General features: G+C 61.2%; 1 protein-coding gene across 4 annotated transcripts; it reads right to left on the bottom strand.

Annotated features, from left to right (window-relative positions):
• Positions 1 to 794: 794 nt before the first annotated feature.
• On the bottom strand, positions 795 to 13,668 carry AP3B2 (adaptor related protein complex 3 subunit beta 2). Of its 4 annotated transcripts, XM_063346805.1 has the most exons (27): positions 13,339 to 13,665; positions 10,227 to 10,302; positions 10,071 to 10,145; positions 9,838 to 9,933; positions 9,587 to 9,747; positions 9,373 to 9,439; positions 8,697 to 8,879; positions 8,394 to 8,570; positions 8,058 to 8,155; positions 7,709 to 7,763; positions 7,484 to 7,555; positions 7,253 to 7,315; positions 6,899 to 7,031; positions 6,707 to 6,816; positions 6,455 to 6,631; positions 6,184 to 6,370; positions 5,964 to 6,082; positions 5,627 to 5,738; positions 4,625 to 4,823; positions 4,374 to 4,545; positions 4,223 to 4,277; positions 3,538 to 3,644; positions 3,213 to 3,444; positions 3,030 to 3,114; positions 2,280 to 2,377; positions 1,469 to 1,607; positions 795 to 1,236 (listed from the first exon to the last, which is right to left on the bottom strand). In XM_063346805.1, the coding sequence occupies exons 1-27, from the start codon at positions 13,449 to 13,451 to the stop codon at positions 1,086 to 1,088; spliced, it is 3,312 nt and encodes a 1,103-aa protein (XP_063202875.1). In that variant the 5' UTR covers positions 13,452 to 13,665; the 3' UTR covers positions 795 to 1,085. The 4 variants fall into 4 exon arrangements, 3 of the variants coding, with proteins under 3 accessions (XP_063202875.1, XP_063202876.1, XP_063202877.1); XR_010072581.1 differs by lacking the exons at positions 795 to 1,236; positions 1,469 to 1,607 and having other exon boundaries at positions 2,360 to 2,377; positions 3,030 to 3,128; positions 13,339 to 13,668; XM_063346806.1 differs by lacking the exons at positions 5,964 to 6,082; positions 6,707 to 6,816; positions 6,899 to 7,031; ... (10 more) ...; positions 10,227 to 10,302; positions 13,339 to 13,665 and having other exon boundaries at positions 6,455 to 6,594.
• Between the last annotated feature and the right edge of the window lie 2,364 nt (positions 13,669 to 16,032).

The following is a 16,032-nucleotide window of genomic DNA, read 5'->3' as shown; positions in this document are numbered from 1 at the left end:
TTTCCCTGCCGGAGCAAACACTTGACACCCAGTGGTTGGCAGTGCTGCCACTCTGGCCAGCATTTCCTCGCCTGCCATAAAGGTGATTTTATCCCGTCTCCTGCCCAAGCGCTGGAAAAAGCAGAAAGCCCCTCACCCACTTTGCAGCAGCAGAAGGGGTCAGTCTGGAGGTGATTTGGGGTGCAGGCCTTCCAGTATGTCCTCTGCTCATCCTCTCCCTCCAGTGCTGGGCCTGGCTCCCTGCTGGGCTGCAGCTTTGGAAAACGAGAGCTGGGGCTCTCTTAAATCCCACCCAACCCGTGCTGGGAGGAGATATCTTGATAAAGAGTCAAATTTCCTTTTTATTTTTTTCCTTCCTACTCCTTCCCCCCAACCCCACCCCAAGTTTGGAGATGAAAAGCTTCCCCGAGCTGGCCCCCAGAATCCCTCCAGTGACACTGCAGAATAGATCAAGCCCTGACGTAGCAGCTATTTCTGTGGTCAAAGCACAAGCAATTCTGCTTTGAATAAATAGCTGGAAACCTACCAAGACTCCTCAGATCCCTACTTGGGATCGAACACTTCCCACCCTCCGCCAAGCCCCAGGGATGTTTACCCCAGCCCTGTGTTTCGGTGCCGGGTTTTCTCCAAAAGCCAGCAGACACACGATCCGAGCAACTCGCATGTCCCCAGTTGGCTGGTCTCATGATGTCCCCACAGCAGCCCATTCCGGGGGAGGCTGGCTGTGCCTGGTGTGGGGACGGTTTGGGGCTGATCCAGCGGCTGTGCACACAGAGCAGAGGAGGAGAAGGGAAGCGGGTTCAAGAAGAGCTTTATTGGGTGATCCTGGCCATAATAAATAGGGGTTACACTAGGAGATGGTGGTGAGGGGCCGGGGGATGGAGCCACACAGTGCTCCCGTGGGGTCTGGAGCTGCCTCCACGCCTCTGAGCGGGACAGCACCCTGCATCCCATCCGCCCTGTCCCACTCCTTCTTCCCAACGGGGAATAACCTGACAGAAATCGGGGCAGGGAGTGTTTCAGGGAACGGTGTGGGGCAGAGGGGGGTGGGACGGCAAGGCCGTGGGTGCAGCAGGGCCTGGCTGTCACTGCGCCAGGGCCTGGACGATGTCCTTCACCAGCATGGTGCCGATAACCATCTTCTCGCTGTTGACCGTCAGCTGGGCTGCAGCGCCCTCCCGTCGCTCCAGGGTGATGAGCACCAGGCTCCCGCTTGTCACTGTCTTGGCAGCGAACCTGCCCACCAGCAAACACGGGGCTTCAGGGCAAGCTGTCCCCCCATCACCCTTCTGTACCCCAGGATGCTCTGGTGGGGACCAGGGAGGCATCTGCCACCCACAGCCACCATCATGTGTGGGTTCACGCAGGCTCCTTGTCCTAAAGGAAGCCCTGAGTGTCCCTGCTGTGATTTGTGTGGGACCGGAGAGGTGACAGCACCTGCTTGATCCCAGCGTGGGGGTCTGGCTACCTGTACTCGTTGTCAGCACCGCAGGGCACGCGGCCCACGTTGGCGGCCGAGGTCACTTGCTGGACGATGGCGTGGTCGCTCCGGCATTTCTCGGGCAGCGTCAGCTTCTCCGTAATCTCACTCATCCCCGTCAGCTTCCCTGGAGCAGGCAGCAGAGGCACCTGCCCATCTCTGGCCACACAACCAGTGGCCGTGTCCCTGCCAGGCCCCGTTTTGCCATCCCCAAACTAAGCTCCCCACATCCAGGTCCCCCACGACATCCTGAACTGGCTGCCCTGCTTGCTCCAGGCAGAGACGAATTTGGGAAAATCCTTCTTCCACAACCTTTTCCAGGCTCGTCCTTGCCCAGTGGCAGAGCCACGTTACTGGGGACAGGCTCCTCCAGTCACTGGCAGCGATGGGACCGTGTGCTGCAGGGCACCAAGCACCCACCGCTCAGTGCAGACCCCCATCCACAGGGCCAGGGCAGGGATGCTGCTGCTTCAGGAGCATGGGGACGCTGTGCCAGGGTGTCCCCATCACTCACTGGACATGGTGCCAAGGGTGGCACAAGACCTCCACACTGCGCAGGGACCCAGCAGGGGCACCAGGGCGGTCACCCCAACCTGCAGGCTGCGGGTTCAGGAGGGGGATGAGGGGAGCAGAGCTAGTCTAGGGGCCTGCCGAGTGGCCACTTACCCTCGCCTGGCCGCGCGAGGTGCTCTAAGGCCACGGCAAGGGCGGCAGAGGGGACAAAAAGGGGGGTGAGCATTGGCACTGGGGCACTGGGTGCCCACAGGCCGCCCTGTCCCCATCCCCATCCCCCACTCACCCTGCTCCTTCTTGAATTCGTTCTCGCTCATGAACACAGGGGCCATGAGCTCTCCCACGGGCGGCTGGATGGAGACGTAGAAGTGGCGCGTGTGCGTGCTGGGGAGACAGGCAGGTGAGGAGAACACATGCTCAAAATGTCCCCCCCTCCGTGTCCCACTTCCCATCCCTGCCCTGGGTAGGGGGGGCTGGAGGGAAGCTGAGGGCACAAACGGTCTCAGAAATAGAGGGAACCTGTCAGGATGGACCTGAGGCTGCTGACACCTCCTTGTCCCCTGCAGGGAGCCCGGTGCCTGCCCTGCTGTCCCCTGACCACCCCATGCCTATCCTGGTGTCCCCCCTCCCCTGGAAGGATCCTGGTGCCTATTCTGCTGTCCTGTGTCTCCCAGAGAGACCTTGTCCCACTGTCCCCTGGAGCCTCTCCTGCTGTCCTCCATCCCCTGGAAGGACATTGGTGCCTGTCTGTCTGTCCTCAGTGCCCTGGAACACCCCATACCCTGTTCTGCTGTCCCCTGGGGTACCCCATGCCCTTTCTTGCTGTCCCTGTCTCCCAGGGTACCCCATGCCCTGTCTGGCTGTCACCTGTCCCCTCCTGCTGCACATCCCCTGGAGGGATGTTGGTGCCCATCCCACTTTTCCCATCCCCTGGAGCACCCGTGCCCTGCCCCGCTGTCCTGTATCCCTGGAGCACCCCACAATGTCCCCATCCCCTGGGACACCCATCCCATCGTGCCCGGTGCTGGACGCTCACCACAACTGGAAGTTGGCCGCTTGGGTGGAGTCGCAGAAGTCGATGCCCATCACCACACTGGCCGTGTCCCCAGGCGCCAGACACTCTGAAATCACAGGGCTGCCACCGTGTCCCACGTCCCCTCCACCAGCCAACCCCCGTCCCCGTCCCCCCCGGCAGCGTTGTGGCTGTGCCGTGCCATACCAATCTCAGGGAACTCCTGGATCCGCATGCCGGAGAGAGGCTTGGGCTCGCTGACCCGCAGGCTCTTCACCTCAGCATCGGTGTTGTTGGAGATCTGGATCTGGACGGCCACCATGTGGGGGTCCCCCGGGAAGGGCCGGCGGCTGAAGCAGTACTCAACCGAGAGCCCCTCACCTGCCATGCGGTGCAGCAGCTCGTAGGTCCTCACTGCGCCGAACGCCGGGCTCAGCAGCTGTGAGGGACCGAGGGACCAGCGTGGGCTGACGGGCCCCGCGGGTGGCAGTGGTCCCAGGAGACCCCCAGGAAGGACATTGGGGACACTTACGGCAGGTGCCAGGGAGGTGTCAGTGAGTGTGAGGCCCTCCAGGTCAGTAACCAGGCTGGTGGAGACGATGCTGCTGGAGGGGATGGGCTGGGGAGGAGGGGGGGTGACTGCGGGGTGGGGGGACACGGGGTTAACAGAGCTCTTATAAGCCATAGCCCCCTGGGGACAGCCTTGGTTGGTGTAGCCCCATGGGACAGCCACATGAAGACAGCCCCAGTGGCACAGCCCCATGGGGACAGCCCCGGTGGCATAGCCCTGTGGGGAGAACGCCATGGGGACAGCCCTGGTGGCATAGCCCCATGGGACGGCCACATGGAGACAGCTGCATGGGGACAGCCCTGTGAGGATAACCCCATGGGGACAGCCCCGGTGGCATTGCCCCATGGGACATCCCCATGGAGACAGCTGCATGGGGACAGCCCTGGTGGGCACAACCCCAGGGGCACAGCTGCATGGGGACAATCCCATGTGCAGTGCCCCAACAGGGACAGCCCCACTGGCACAGCCACCTGTCCCACAGCCATCCTCTTGGGGACAAGGACCACTCACCCCACTGGTCCCCGTCCCAGCTCAGCAGCCCCCAAAGGATCTGTGGGACCCCCATCCCACCAGGGTGGGTGCCCGTGCCTCAGTTTCCCCAGTGCCACCATAACGGCCATCCCACCTGCCCCAGGCAGCCACTCACAGTCATCCAGGTCAAGCAGGGAGATCTCCTTGGGGCCCGCCTTGCTGCTGGGGGGCTGCAAGGGGGCAGAGAGGCAGGGAGGGTGGATGAATGGGGGTGCTGGGGCTCCTCGTGCTGCCCCCAGCCCAGCCCAGCCCAGCCTGGCCCTCACCTCCTTCCTCCGCTTGGCCTCTGCCTCGGAGCCTGAGTCGGAGCCTGAGGAGCTGCTCTCGGAGGCGCTGGCCTCCTCCGATGAGGTCTCAGCATGGCTCTTCCTCCCCTGTGATGTCTTTTTCTTCTTGGCCTTCTTTGCCCCCTCCTCTTCCTCCTCTTCCTCACTGGGGCTGTGGGAGACCCTGCCTCAGAGGGGGCCAGGGCCACGGTGGGGTTTGGCCAGGGGCACCCCGCTTTCCCAGGGGGTACCTGCCAGCGCTCCCCGGGGCTGCCTTCCGGGAGCCTTCCTTCTCTTTTCTTTTCGTCCTCTTCTCCTCCTCTTCCTCCTTGTCCTCTGACTGCTCCCCGCTGCCTTCCTCCTCCTCTTCCTCCTCCTCCTCCTCACTGCCAGAGCTGGAGCTGCTGGAGCTGCTGCTGCTGCCACTCTCCTCACTGGCAGACTCGGGCTCTGTGGGGGCCATGGCTCAGCCCTGCTGCTACGTCCCCCCACATCCCCCCACCTCTCTGCAGTGTCCCACTGCATCCCCCCATCCTCCTACTCCATCCCCCCATTCTCCCACTAGATCCCACTGCATCCTCCCACTGCACCCCACTGCATCCTCACACCCACTGCTGCATCCTCCCGCTGTATCCCTGCATCCTCCTGCTGCATCCCTGCATCCCTGTGTCCTCCTGCTGCATCCCTGCATCCTCCCACGGCATCCCCACATCCGCTGCTGCATCATCACTGCATCCTTCCGCTGCATTCCTGTATCCCTGTGTCCTCCTGCTACATCCCCACATCCTCCCACTGCATCCCAGAACCCTCTGCTGCCTCCCACTGCATCCTGCTGCATCTCCACATCCTCCCACTGCATCCCACTGTATCTCTGCATCCCTTCACTGCATCCCCACATCTTACTACTGCATCCCGCTGCGTCCCCGCAACACCACACCACATCCCACCATGTCCCCTGCCATGTTCCTGCTACAATGGGATGTCCCCACTGCAGTGTCCCCTGCCTGATGCTGCACCATTGTGGCACCTGCCTGATGCCCCACCATGGCATCCCTTGCCTGATACCCCACTGCGGTGTCACTTGTCCCATGCCCCACTATGGTGGCACCTGCCTGATGCCCCATCATGGTGGTTCCTGACCCATGCCCCTCCATGGTGGCAGCTGCCTGATGTCCCTGCCACACTGACCCCTGCCCAATTGCCCCACCACTGTGGCCCCTGCCCCATGCCCTGCTGTGCCACCGGGTACTCACCGCTGTCTGCTGACTCCGTGGGCCCCGACTCGCCCTCTGAGTCAGAGTAGAAAGGTTTCTCCACCTTCTCCTTCCTCTTCTCCCGGCTGGTGCACTTGGTCCACTCAGGAACCTGCGGGCACAAGGCTGATGGAACGTGGCCATTGCCCATGGGTGGAGGACCCAAACAGCAACCCTCCCCAGCTCCTGTCCCCAGCCGGGTGTGTGGGCACCAGAGAGGGGACATGGGGCAGCTGAGCAGAACCTGGGCACCTTCTGGGGCTCTCCCACGACCTCGAGAAGATGCCCCCACTTTGGCACCCCCGTGCACCCCAGCACACCACGGTGCTCTACACACCTCCACATTCCTCACGGAGGGGTCAGGGGCCTCATCTGGCCAGTCAGGCAGCTCCTGGTAGCCTACAGCCTTGGCATTGAGGAGGTGGGACAGGGAGCCCAGCTGGAAATGGTCCCGATCTACAGCGGGGTGAGAGGTGGCAGCAGCTCAGGGACAGCCATGCAGCACCGTGGTAATAGCTGGCTCTGTGTTCCCATGTTCTGTGACCAGGGGTGGGTACCTTTGAAGGAGGACTCCAAGATGGGAGCAGGTTTTTGAGCCAGGAAGAGCTTCTTGGCGTACTTGTTGAGGGCCCCACTCTTCTCAGTGGGCACGATGAGCTGGCGGATGAAGCGAGCCCGGTCGCGGATGTCATAATTCTGGTCGTACTTGGCCAAGTTGAGGACGTACTGGGTCAGCAGCTTGCTCTGCGCCAGGGGACACACTCAGGGCCAGCCTCTTCCTCCCCACTGGGGAAACTGAGGCACACTGTGGGGCTGCATCCCTGATACCTGCTTGGAGTTGGTCAGGTAGAGCTTAGCTGCCAGGTTGATGACCTGCAACTTGACGATGTCCTCCTCGTTGGTGAAGGACTTGGCCATCTTGCGCAGCACGTCGGGTGCGATCTTGGGCACATGCTCGCAGTACTCACCGATGAGCCACAAGATGCTGGCCCGCGCCATCGGCACCTGCAAAATGCCCCCAGGCATGTGGCACCACTGCTGCTCCCCTAGTCCTGCAGGCCATGCAACGCCCCGACCTACCTGGATGTTGTCCGTCAGCTTGGCCATATGCTTGATGATCTCACTGTGCTGAGCTGGCTGCATCTGCAGCAGCTTTTTGATGACCACCACAGATTCGGCCACCACCAGCTCTGCGGGCAGAGACCTGGCCTCAGGAGGATCCTGCCCTGAGGGCAATGGAGCCCCCGTCTCACCCCCACCGCATTCACTCACCATCCCGGTTGGAGAGGAGCTGGACCAGGCCATTGAGGCAAGTGTCCCGCACCTTCCCGATGTTGGTGGCACAGCGCCCGATGGCTTGGATGGTAGCAGCCACAAAGTCCTTGTCCATGCTGCGGATGTAGGTCTGTGCAGGCATGGGGGGGGACACACAACATGTCACCCACATGCCAGTGACGGGCATCCGCCCATGTGGTAGTCACATGTTGGGGATCTTTGGAGCCACCCATGGGGATGACCTGGCTTCAGCCCAGTCCTCCTGGTGGGGCTCTCCTCTGTCCCCTCCATGGTGGTGTTTTGGCACCCAGAGCCATGCCAGGGTGGCACCCCAGTATGGCCATGGCATACCTGGAACTCCCGCAGGATGGTGGAGATGTTGGTCTCGTTGGCCAGGTTGGTGAGGACCTCCAGCTGTGGGAAGAAGGGAGAGACGGGCAGCATGAGGGCACAGTGCTGGGACACTGGGTCCTTGCTGTCCTCCTGTCCCCAGGGCATGGAGGACAGCTGCCCCACAGGGAAAGCACCAGGAAGCCCCAAAGCCACCAGTGATGCGTCCTGCCAAACATATTTCCAGCTCACCTTGAGAATCTTGATCTGCGTGGGGTCTGTGGAGCGGATGTAGAAGCTCTTCAGGTAGGGCTCAAACATCCCCTGTGTGCAGAAAAAGCAGAATTAGTGCCATCCCTGTCCCCACCTCACCAAGGCCACCCACAGGCAGCTGGCCTTGGAGAGCGGCTGCTGGCCAGCCCTCGCTCTGCTCGAGTTGACAGGGCCAACTCCTCCCACATTGAATCCAAGACTCACCCGCCGTTTGATGGACATGGTGGCAACATTCTGCAGCACAACATACTGCACCTCGCTGTGGGGACAAAGAGGGGACTGCCATTAGTGGGGCAGGGCCGGGCACCCCCAGCACTTCCCCATGAAGACAGGGCAGGATCCACCACCAGGCTGGTGGCACCAAGGTGCTGCTCCTCCATGTCTGGGCTGGGACAGGTCAAAAAGCCCTCTTTTTTTGGCAATTTGGCTCAACCTGATGTCCCTGCAGGGACGGGCTTTTTGGGGGTCTCTCCCAAGGTCTTGGGGGTCCCCCATGAGTCCCACCAATGGGGATGGCAAGGTAGGGGACCACTGCAGCCTAGGTGCAGCAAACCTGTGACTCCGCAGGAGTCGCACCAGTGCCTTGGCGATGACGCCAACCTCTGCCTTGGGTGCCAGGTGGAAGTAGAGCTGTGCCACGGCCATCACCACCTGTGGGGAGACAGCCAAGCGTCACCTGGGGGGGCATGGGGACACCCTGGTGGCTGGCTGTGTCCCCCAGTGTCCCACCCAGCAGCACCCAGAGGAAGTCCATCCCTGAGGACTCCCAGCCCTGGGTGTCCCTCAGCCACCCTGGTGGCTCCTTGGCCAGTGGGGACATCACGAGCCCAGGCTCATTGACACCACCGGTGGCTTCCAGGGATGGACAGGGCTGGGGCAGGGGACTCACTGCGGCATTGCGGCTCTGCAGCAGGGGCTTGGTGTTGCGCAGGAGCAAGCGGTGGTCAGGGTCCATGACATAGGGCTTGCGCTTGGCCAGTGAGGCTGCCTCCGCCTTGGTGTCCTTGGTGTCCTCCTCCTCGGAGCCGTAGAAAGCCTTCTCGGCGCTCTCCTCCAGCAAGGACTCCTGCCAGTAGGTGGGACGCCTTGCACCCCCGCAACAACACCCTCCTTCACCCCACCTCCCTGACCCAAGCCATGTTTCCCAAGGCACCCCGAGGCTCCCGGGGCATCCCAAAGCTCCCACACTCACGTTTTGGTTGGGGCTGAGGAACTGGGTGCGTGCATAGCGGGTCAGCATGTTGATGATGACCACCTGCCCCCACTCCTCCACATCAATGAGCAGGTTGCAGAGCTTGCGGTAGTTCTTGTGGATGAGGTCGATGCGCTCCGGGCAGACCTCCTCGAATGCCATCACCACGCTGCCAGCCACCAGCTGGGGAGGGAAAGCCTGGGGTGACTCACTGAGGTGATGGCATCTCCATCATGATGCCAGCTTGATGGGGGGATGGTGGCATCCCCATGAGAATGCTGGTTTGTTTGGGATGGTGGCTTCTTTATGGAGATGCCAGCTTGGTGGAGATGGTTGCATCCCCATGAGGATCCTAGCTTGTTGGAGACAGCATCCTCCCTACAAGGATGCCAGCTCTGCAGGGACGGCTGCAGACCCACAAGAATACCAGTTTTGTGGAGATGTCTGCATTTCTACAAGGATGCTAGCTCAGTGCGTGTGGTGGCAACCCCATGAGGATGCTGGCTCGATGGGAACAGCAGCATCACTGCAAGGATTCCCACTCTGCATGGATGGCTGCATCCCCACGAGGGCACCAATTTGGTGGGGACATCTGCATCCCTCCGAGGACACTGGGTCAACGGGGATGGTGACATCCCCAGACTTAGGGGCAGGGGAGACATGGCGCCCCACTCACTGTGGTCTTGTCTGCCAGCAGCTTCTCAATCACTTCGATGAGCTGGTCCTTCTGGTCCGAGTCAAGGCTGTGAGGGAAGAGCAGGGCAGGTGCGGCCAGACCAAACTGCCCCCCCATCCCTGCCTGTCCCTGCCCGCACCAAGCAGCTGAGACCCCAGCACTACACCCTTATTGGTACCGCCAAAATTTAGCAGCCAACCCCCCCCGCCAATACCTGTACAGCTTGGGGATGGCGTGGGCGGCCGTCTTGCGCACGTACGGGGACATGTCTGAGGCGGCCTCCTTGATGGCCAGCATCATGATGGGCACGATGATGGGCACACGGATGCTGGAGAGGACCCGCAGGGCACTGGCGCGGATCAGCTGGTTGGGGTCCTGTGGGGACATGCGGGGGGCTGCAGCGCGGCATGGAGGGACTTGCTGCCCTCCCCCAGACCCACCCCCCGGCTCCCCAAACCAGCCCACCTTGAGTCCTCGCTGGAAGGTGGAGATGGAGAGCAGGGCCAGATCCTGCTGCTCCTCTGCATAGCGCACCAGGTAGACGTACACCAGCTTCTTCACCTGCGGGGTGAAGATGGTGGGGCCACCTCACAGCCCCCCACAAAACCCAGCCCATCCCCAAAACCCTCCTGCAGGGAAGGCACCAGACCCTGGGGACACCCATGGGTGCCACCAGGGCCACCTGAGACCTTCCTCACCTCAATGTTCTTGCAGGCGACGTTTTTCACCACAGCTGGGAAGAGGTCAGAGGCGTTTTTTCCCCGTGCGATCATCTAGGGGGTAAAGGAGCGGTGTGACACAGGGCAGCTGGCTCGGCACCAGCGGTGGTCCCCGCCGGTGGCAGCAACACCCACCGCCACGATCCTCTTCATGGCCTCCAGCTTGAGTGAATCCTTGTTGCTATCGAGCATCTCCTTGAGGTCATCATGCCTGCACCATGCCGGAGGGGAAAAAAAATATCCAGTTTTCTATTTTTAGCCATTTTAAGTCTTTTTTTTTTTTGTTCCCAGCCTGCCATCAGGCTGTCAACCTGACCCTTCGCCATGCAATATTTATGGGGACGGGAGTTGGGTTACAGCCAGGTGAAAGAGGAGCCGGAGGGACCAGCGCAGCACTGGCACCCGGCTCTGTCCCCATCCCAGGCACTGGGACAAGGACCCTGTCCCAGCCCAGCTGTGGCTCTCACCCTAGAATGTCCCCAAATCGCTTCCCAGCGAGCAGGCACCCATCGCCAGCTCCATCCCAGCCACCAGCCCTGCTTGGCTGGTGTCTCTTGTCCCCCCATGGGCACAGTGGCATGGATGTGCCACTGCACCCCAATGCAGAGCCTGTCCCCAGTCCCCTCCCTGGCCTGGGAAAATGCCACCAGCCTTTTATAAGGCTGGCTGTCACCACTGTCCACTTTTCCAAGGGATGTCCATCCCCACCACACCGGGGAGACCTACAAGGCTGTATCCAGCCACAGTAGCTGGGGGTGGCACCCATGGGACGATGCCCAGCCAGAGCCACCGTCACTGGAGGGTCCCAGGGGATCTCCTTGAAGGGGTCTTACCGCGGCGGTGGCCCGGTGCCAGTGGCCACTGCAGGCTCGGTGCTGGCAAGTGGCTGCAGCTCATCAGCTCGCAGGGCGCTGTAGCAGGCAGGCTGTCCAGCCTCGGCGGCCAGCACCGGGCTCGTCACCTCCTCAGCCACGTCGCCACCCGCCGGTGTTTTTGGCCGCCTGGCTGGCCCCGCCGGTAGCTGCTGCAGCAGCTTCTGCACCGGCGGCAGGGACAGCATGGCTTTGGCCAGGGGTGGTGGCCCTGAGGACAGCAGCACGGCTGTGGCCCTGAGCTTACTACCTGCACCGCCAGCTGAAACCTGATGCTGGGGCTGGGGTTGGGTTGCAGCCACAATTGCAACGCCCACGACGCCCTTCCCAGTGGACAAAGCCACCCTGTGGTGTCACGTCCCAAGAGACACCTGTCCTGCAGCTGTGGCCTGGGGACATTACAGGGAGCTCCTCCCGGGTGGTTTGGGTGGCTCAGTCCTGGCCGGGGACCCAGCATCATGATGGGACGCCCACCTGGGTGGTGAGGGTGGCACAGCGGGACATCTGTGGGTGTCCCACGTGTGTGGTGGGACTGCATTTATCTTGCCCCACGCGCCATGCCCGGCTCAGGGGATGGTGACAGATCTGGTGTGGCCACAAGGGGACAGGCTTTGGGGAAGGGCAGTGCACAGGCCGGGGACACTGTCAGGGGATCAGGGGTGGGGGAACACTGCCAGACTGGGGGACACTGCCAGGGGTAGGGAGCATGATGCTGCCAGACAGGGCTACACTACCAGGACACCAGGGAGTCGGGGGACACTGACAGGGAGTCAGGGCTGGGGAGACACTGGCAGAGTGGGGGACAATGCCAGGGGATCAGGGAAGGGGGGGACACTGTGAGATGCAGACACTGCCAGCGGGTCATGGATGGGGGACACATCCAGACTGGGGAACTGCCAGAGGGGCAGGGATCAGGGGACAATGCCAGACTGGGGGACACTGCCAGTGGGGGTCAAACCAGGGGACACTGCCAGAGGCTCATGGAAAGGGGGAACACTGTGAGATGGGGACACTGCCAGGGGATCATGGATTGGGACACTGCCAGGCTGGGGGACACTGCCGGGAGTCAGGGAGGGAGGAGACTGACAAATGAGGGGACACTGCCAGCCTTGGGGCAGTCCCCCAGAAGGGCAGGGATGAGAGGACATATCCAGCTTGGGAACACTGTCAGTGGGTCAAGACTAGGGTGTCACTGCCAGATTGGGGGACACTGCCAGAGGGACAGGGATGGAGGGACACTGCCAGACTGGGGGACACAGCCGGGTAGGGACCATGATGCTGCCACACAGGGGTACACTGCCAGGACACCAAGGAGTTGGGGGACACTGACAGGGAGTCAGGGCTGGGGGAATCCCCCTGCCAGAGCAGGGGACAATGCCAGGGGATCAGGGAAGGGGGGACACTGTGAGATGCGGACGCTGTCAGTGGGTCACAGATGGGAGACACATCCAGAATGGGGGACAAAGTGCTGCCAGGCTGGGGGACACTGCCAGACTTGGGGCTGGGGAGACATATCCAGACTGGGGGACACTGCTGAGAGGGGTGTTTCAGGGTTGGGGGACACTGCCAGAGTTGGGAGGACAGTGCATCAGGGCTGGGGGGACACTGCCAGACTGGGGGATGATGCCAGCGGTAGGGGGGGGTGCCACTGCTAGACAGGGGGACACTGCTGTGGCATTAGGGACAGGTCCAGGGATGGGGGAACGGGGGACACTGTCAGCGAGTCAGGGAGGGGGACACTGCCAGACTGGGGACACAGACAGGAGGTCAGGGCGGGGGGCACATTCAGAGTGGGGGACACTGCCAGGGCTGGGGGGACAAAGGGACCCCCACGTTCCTGCAGCTCCGGAGACCTGCCCCTCACCTTCCTCTGCATCCCTGTCTCACCCCCCGCCCCCCCCATCAGCCTGCCCCACACAGGGGTGACATTTCTCAGCCCCTCCCGCCGTCTGGGGACCTCGGTGGGGGGGGTGCCGTCACTCGGGGACCCCCGCGAGAGCCGTGGGAGCCAGCGGAGCCCGGGGGGGGACACCGTGCCCATGGTTCCCCCCGCCCAGGGATGGGGGATGCTCTGGGGGGGGTCCCCGCTCATCCCCCCCGCCACAGTGGCTCTAAAACCCTGCGGTTTTCCCCCGAAACCTTGCGCGGCCTTTGCAACCTGCAGTGGCAGCGGCGTGACGGCGTCCCCTGTCCCCATCCTCATCCCCATCCCCATCCTCATCCTCATCCTCATCCCGTCCCCCACCCGGGGGGGACTGTTGCCAGCCCCCATCGGGTACCGCCGGGGATGGCGGCCGAGGCCCACGGCGGCAGCCACCCGGCCAGGCTCGGCCCTTGTCCCCTGTCGTCCCCCGCCTCCCCCACCTTGTCCCCACCTCTTGTAGTCGGAGGAGAAGATGCCGCCGCTGGCGGGGTCGTGGCCGTACTCGGGCTCCCCCAGGCTGGAGGACCCCCCCTTCTCCTCCCCGTAGGCCGGGCTGGCGGCCATGGCGGCGGGATGCGGGCGGGATGCGGCGGCGGGGACGCCGGGACTGATGTCAGCGCCGGGCGGGGGGGGGGGACCGCCCCGCTAACCCCCGCTCCGGGGATGCACGGTTCAGGGTGGGGACCGCCCCGCCACCCCCGCTCCAGGGATGCGCGGTTCAAGGGGGACACACACAGCCCCGCCACCCGCCTCCAGGGATGCGCGGTGCAGGGGAGCAGTGCCCGGGCTGTTCGTCCCCTCCCTACATTGGAGGGGGGAAAGGGGGGGGCTTTGCCACCCTCAAAAGGCGTCCCCAGGCCTGGACCCCCCACACACACCTGCACAGGTTTGGGTGCCAGCTCAGCAGTAAAACGGGCATAATTTGGGATGTTAGCAGTAGTAGGGTTTGGGATGTGATTATATAGTACAGATTCTATAGCTTGTATATCATACATCATTATAGATTATATAATTATACACATTTACTTTCTATTACATTATATTAAATCATATTATATCATATTTATACATTACCTTATATTATTATGTCATACATAATACATTATATAGCATATATTATAGTCTGTGTATTATATGCTACATACTATACACCATATATTATATGTTATATATTACATTACAAATTATATTAATTCTGTGGTATCATATATATTCTATATTCAATCATCCTATATTATACATAATTGATAATCCATAATCCATTCTATATTCTATCCTATATGTTATATATTATATGTTGTTATATGTTATACTACATTATTTTATGTTGCGACGTATATTAATTCTATTCTATAGTCTATTCTACACTCTAAAGTACTTGCCCAAGGGCAGTCTTGTCTGCATGACCATGAGATGGCGGAGTTCAAGATCCTTAGGGCACCAAGGGGGGCACACAGCAAGCTCACTACCCTGGACTACATCACAGGAAAGATGGGGAGGGATCAGGGAGTGCAGCAATCCCTCTTCGGGGACCCCAGCCCTACTGGTGACACAGCGGTCCCAGGGACACCAGAGCCCTCCTGGGAACCCAGCCATCCTGAGGACCCCAGTCCTCCTGGGGAGGCTACAGTCCTCCTGGTGACCAAGCCCTCATTGGGACACTGTACTCCCCAGGGAAAATACAACCCCATAGGGACCCAAGCCCTCTTTGTGTATGTCAGCCCTCCTGGGGAAAACAGTCCTCCTGGTGACCCATCCCTCCTGGGCATGCCACAGCCTTCCTTGTTAACCCAGCCATTGAGCTGGCATTCTCGTGGGGTTGCCATCTCCTCCACCGAACATGCATCACCACGAGGAAGCCACCATCCCCACCAAACCAGCATCTCCATGGGGATGCCACTGTCCCCACCAAGCTGGCATCCTCAAAGGGATACAGCCATCCCTGCCAAACTAGCATCCTCCTGGGGATACCACAGTCCCCTCCAAATCAGCATCCTCACGTGGATGCCACTGTGCCCCATGATCCAGCATCCTGGCAAGGATGCAGCCATCCCTGCTGAGCTGGCATACTCATAGAGATGCCACTATCCCCACAAAGCTGTCATCCTCATGAAGATGCCACCATCCCCACCAAACCGGCATCTTTATGGAGATGCCACCACTCTGGTGAGTCATCCCAGACTTTCCCTACCGAGATGATGGCCAGCAGCATGGTGATGGCGCTTGAGGAGGTCTGCTCAGGGAGCATCGACCTCATCCACAAGAACTACCGCAAGCTCTGCAACCTGCGCATCGATGTGGAGGAGTGGGAGCAGGTGGTCATCAGGACATATGTGCACCCAGTTCCTCTGCCCCAGCCAGAACATGACTGTAGGAGCCTTGTGGTGCCCTAGGAGCCTCGGGGTGCACTGGGAGCCCAGTTTTGTGGCAGGGAGGTGGGGAAAAGGAGGGTGCTGTTGAGGGGTGCAAGGCATCCCACCTACCATCAGGAGTCCCTGCTGGAGGAGAGAGCCGAGAAGGCTTTCTATGGCTCCAAGGAGGAGGACACCGAGGACACCGAGGACACCAAGGACACCAAGGCAGAGGCAGTCTCGCTGGCCAAGTGCAAGGTCTACATCATGGACCCTGATCACCACCTATTCCTGCGCAACACTAAGCCCGTGCAGCAGAGCCGCAATGCCGCTGTGAGCCCCCTGCCCCAGCCCTGTCCATCACATCTCCTAGGTTGTCCCCATGCTCGCCAGGTAACGCTTGTGTTTCTCTCTGCAGGCAGTGATGGCAATGGCCAAGCTGTACTTCCACCTGGCACCCAAGCATCATTGCCGAGGTGCTGCTGCATCTTCTGCAGCATCACAGGTCTGTGGCACCCAGGCTGCAGTGGTTCCTCAACCGCCCTACCGTGGCTGCAAAACCTATGGGGGAGGACCAAGACCTTTGCAGAGATCCCCCAAAAAGCCCATCCCAGCTGGCTTCTGGTAGGACCTGTGACCCCCTGGATTGGAGATCACGCTGGAGCAGGTTGTGAAGAACTGCAGACTGTGGGAAGGACCCACATCGGAGCAGTTGGTGGAGGACTGTCACCTGTGGGTGGGACCCCATGCTGGAGAAGGGAAAGAGAGTGAGGAGGAAGTAGGGGCAGAGACAA

Source organism: Chroicocephalus ridibundus, chromosome 9 (genome assembly GCF_963924245.1).
Source record: "Chroicocephalus ridibundus chromosome 9, bChrRid1.1, whole genome shotgun sequence".
NCBI lineage: Eukaryota > Metazoa > Chordata > Aves > Charadriiformes > Laridae > Chroicocephalus > Chroicocephalus ridibundus.
The sequence above is the reverse complement of the archived record's forward strand: the minus strand, read 5'-3'. Positions and strand labels throughout refer to the sequence as shown.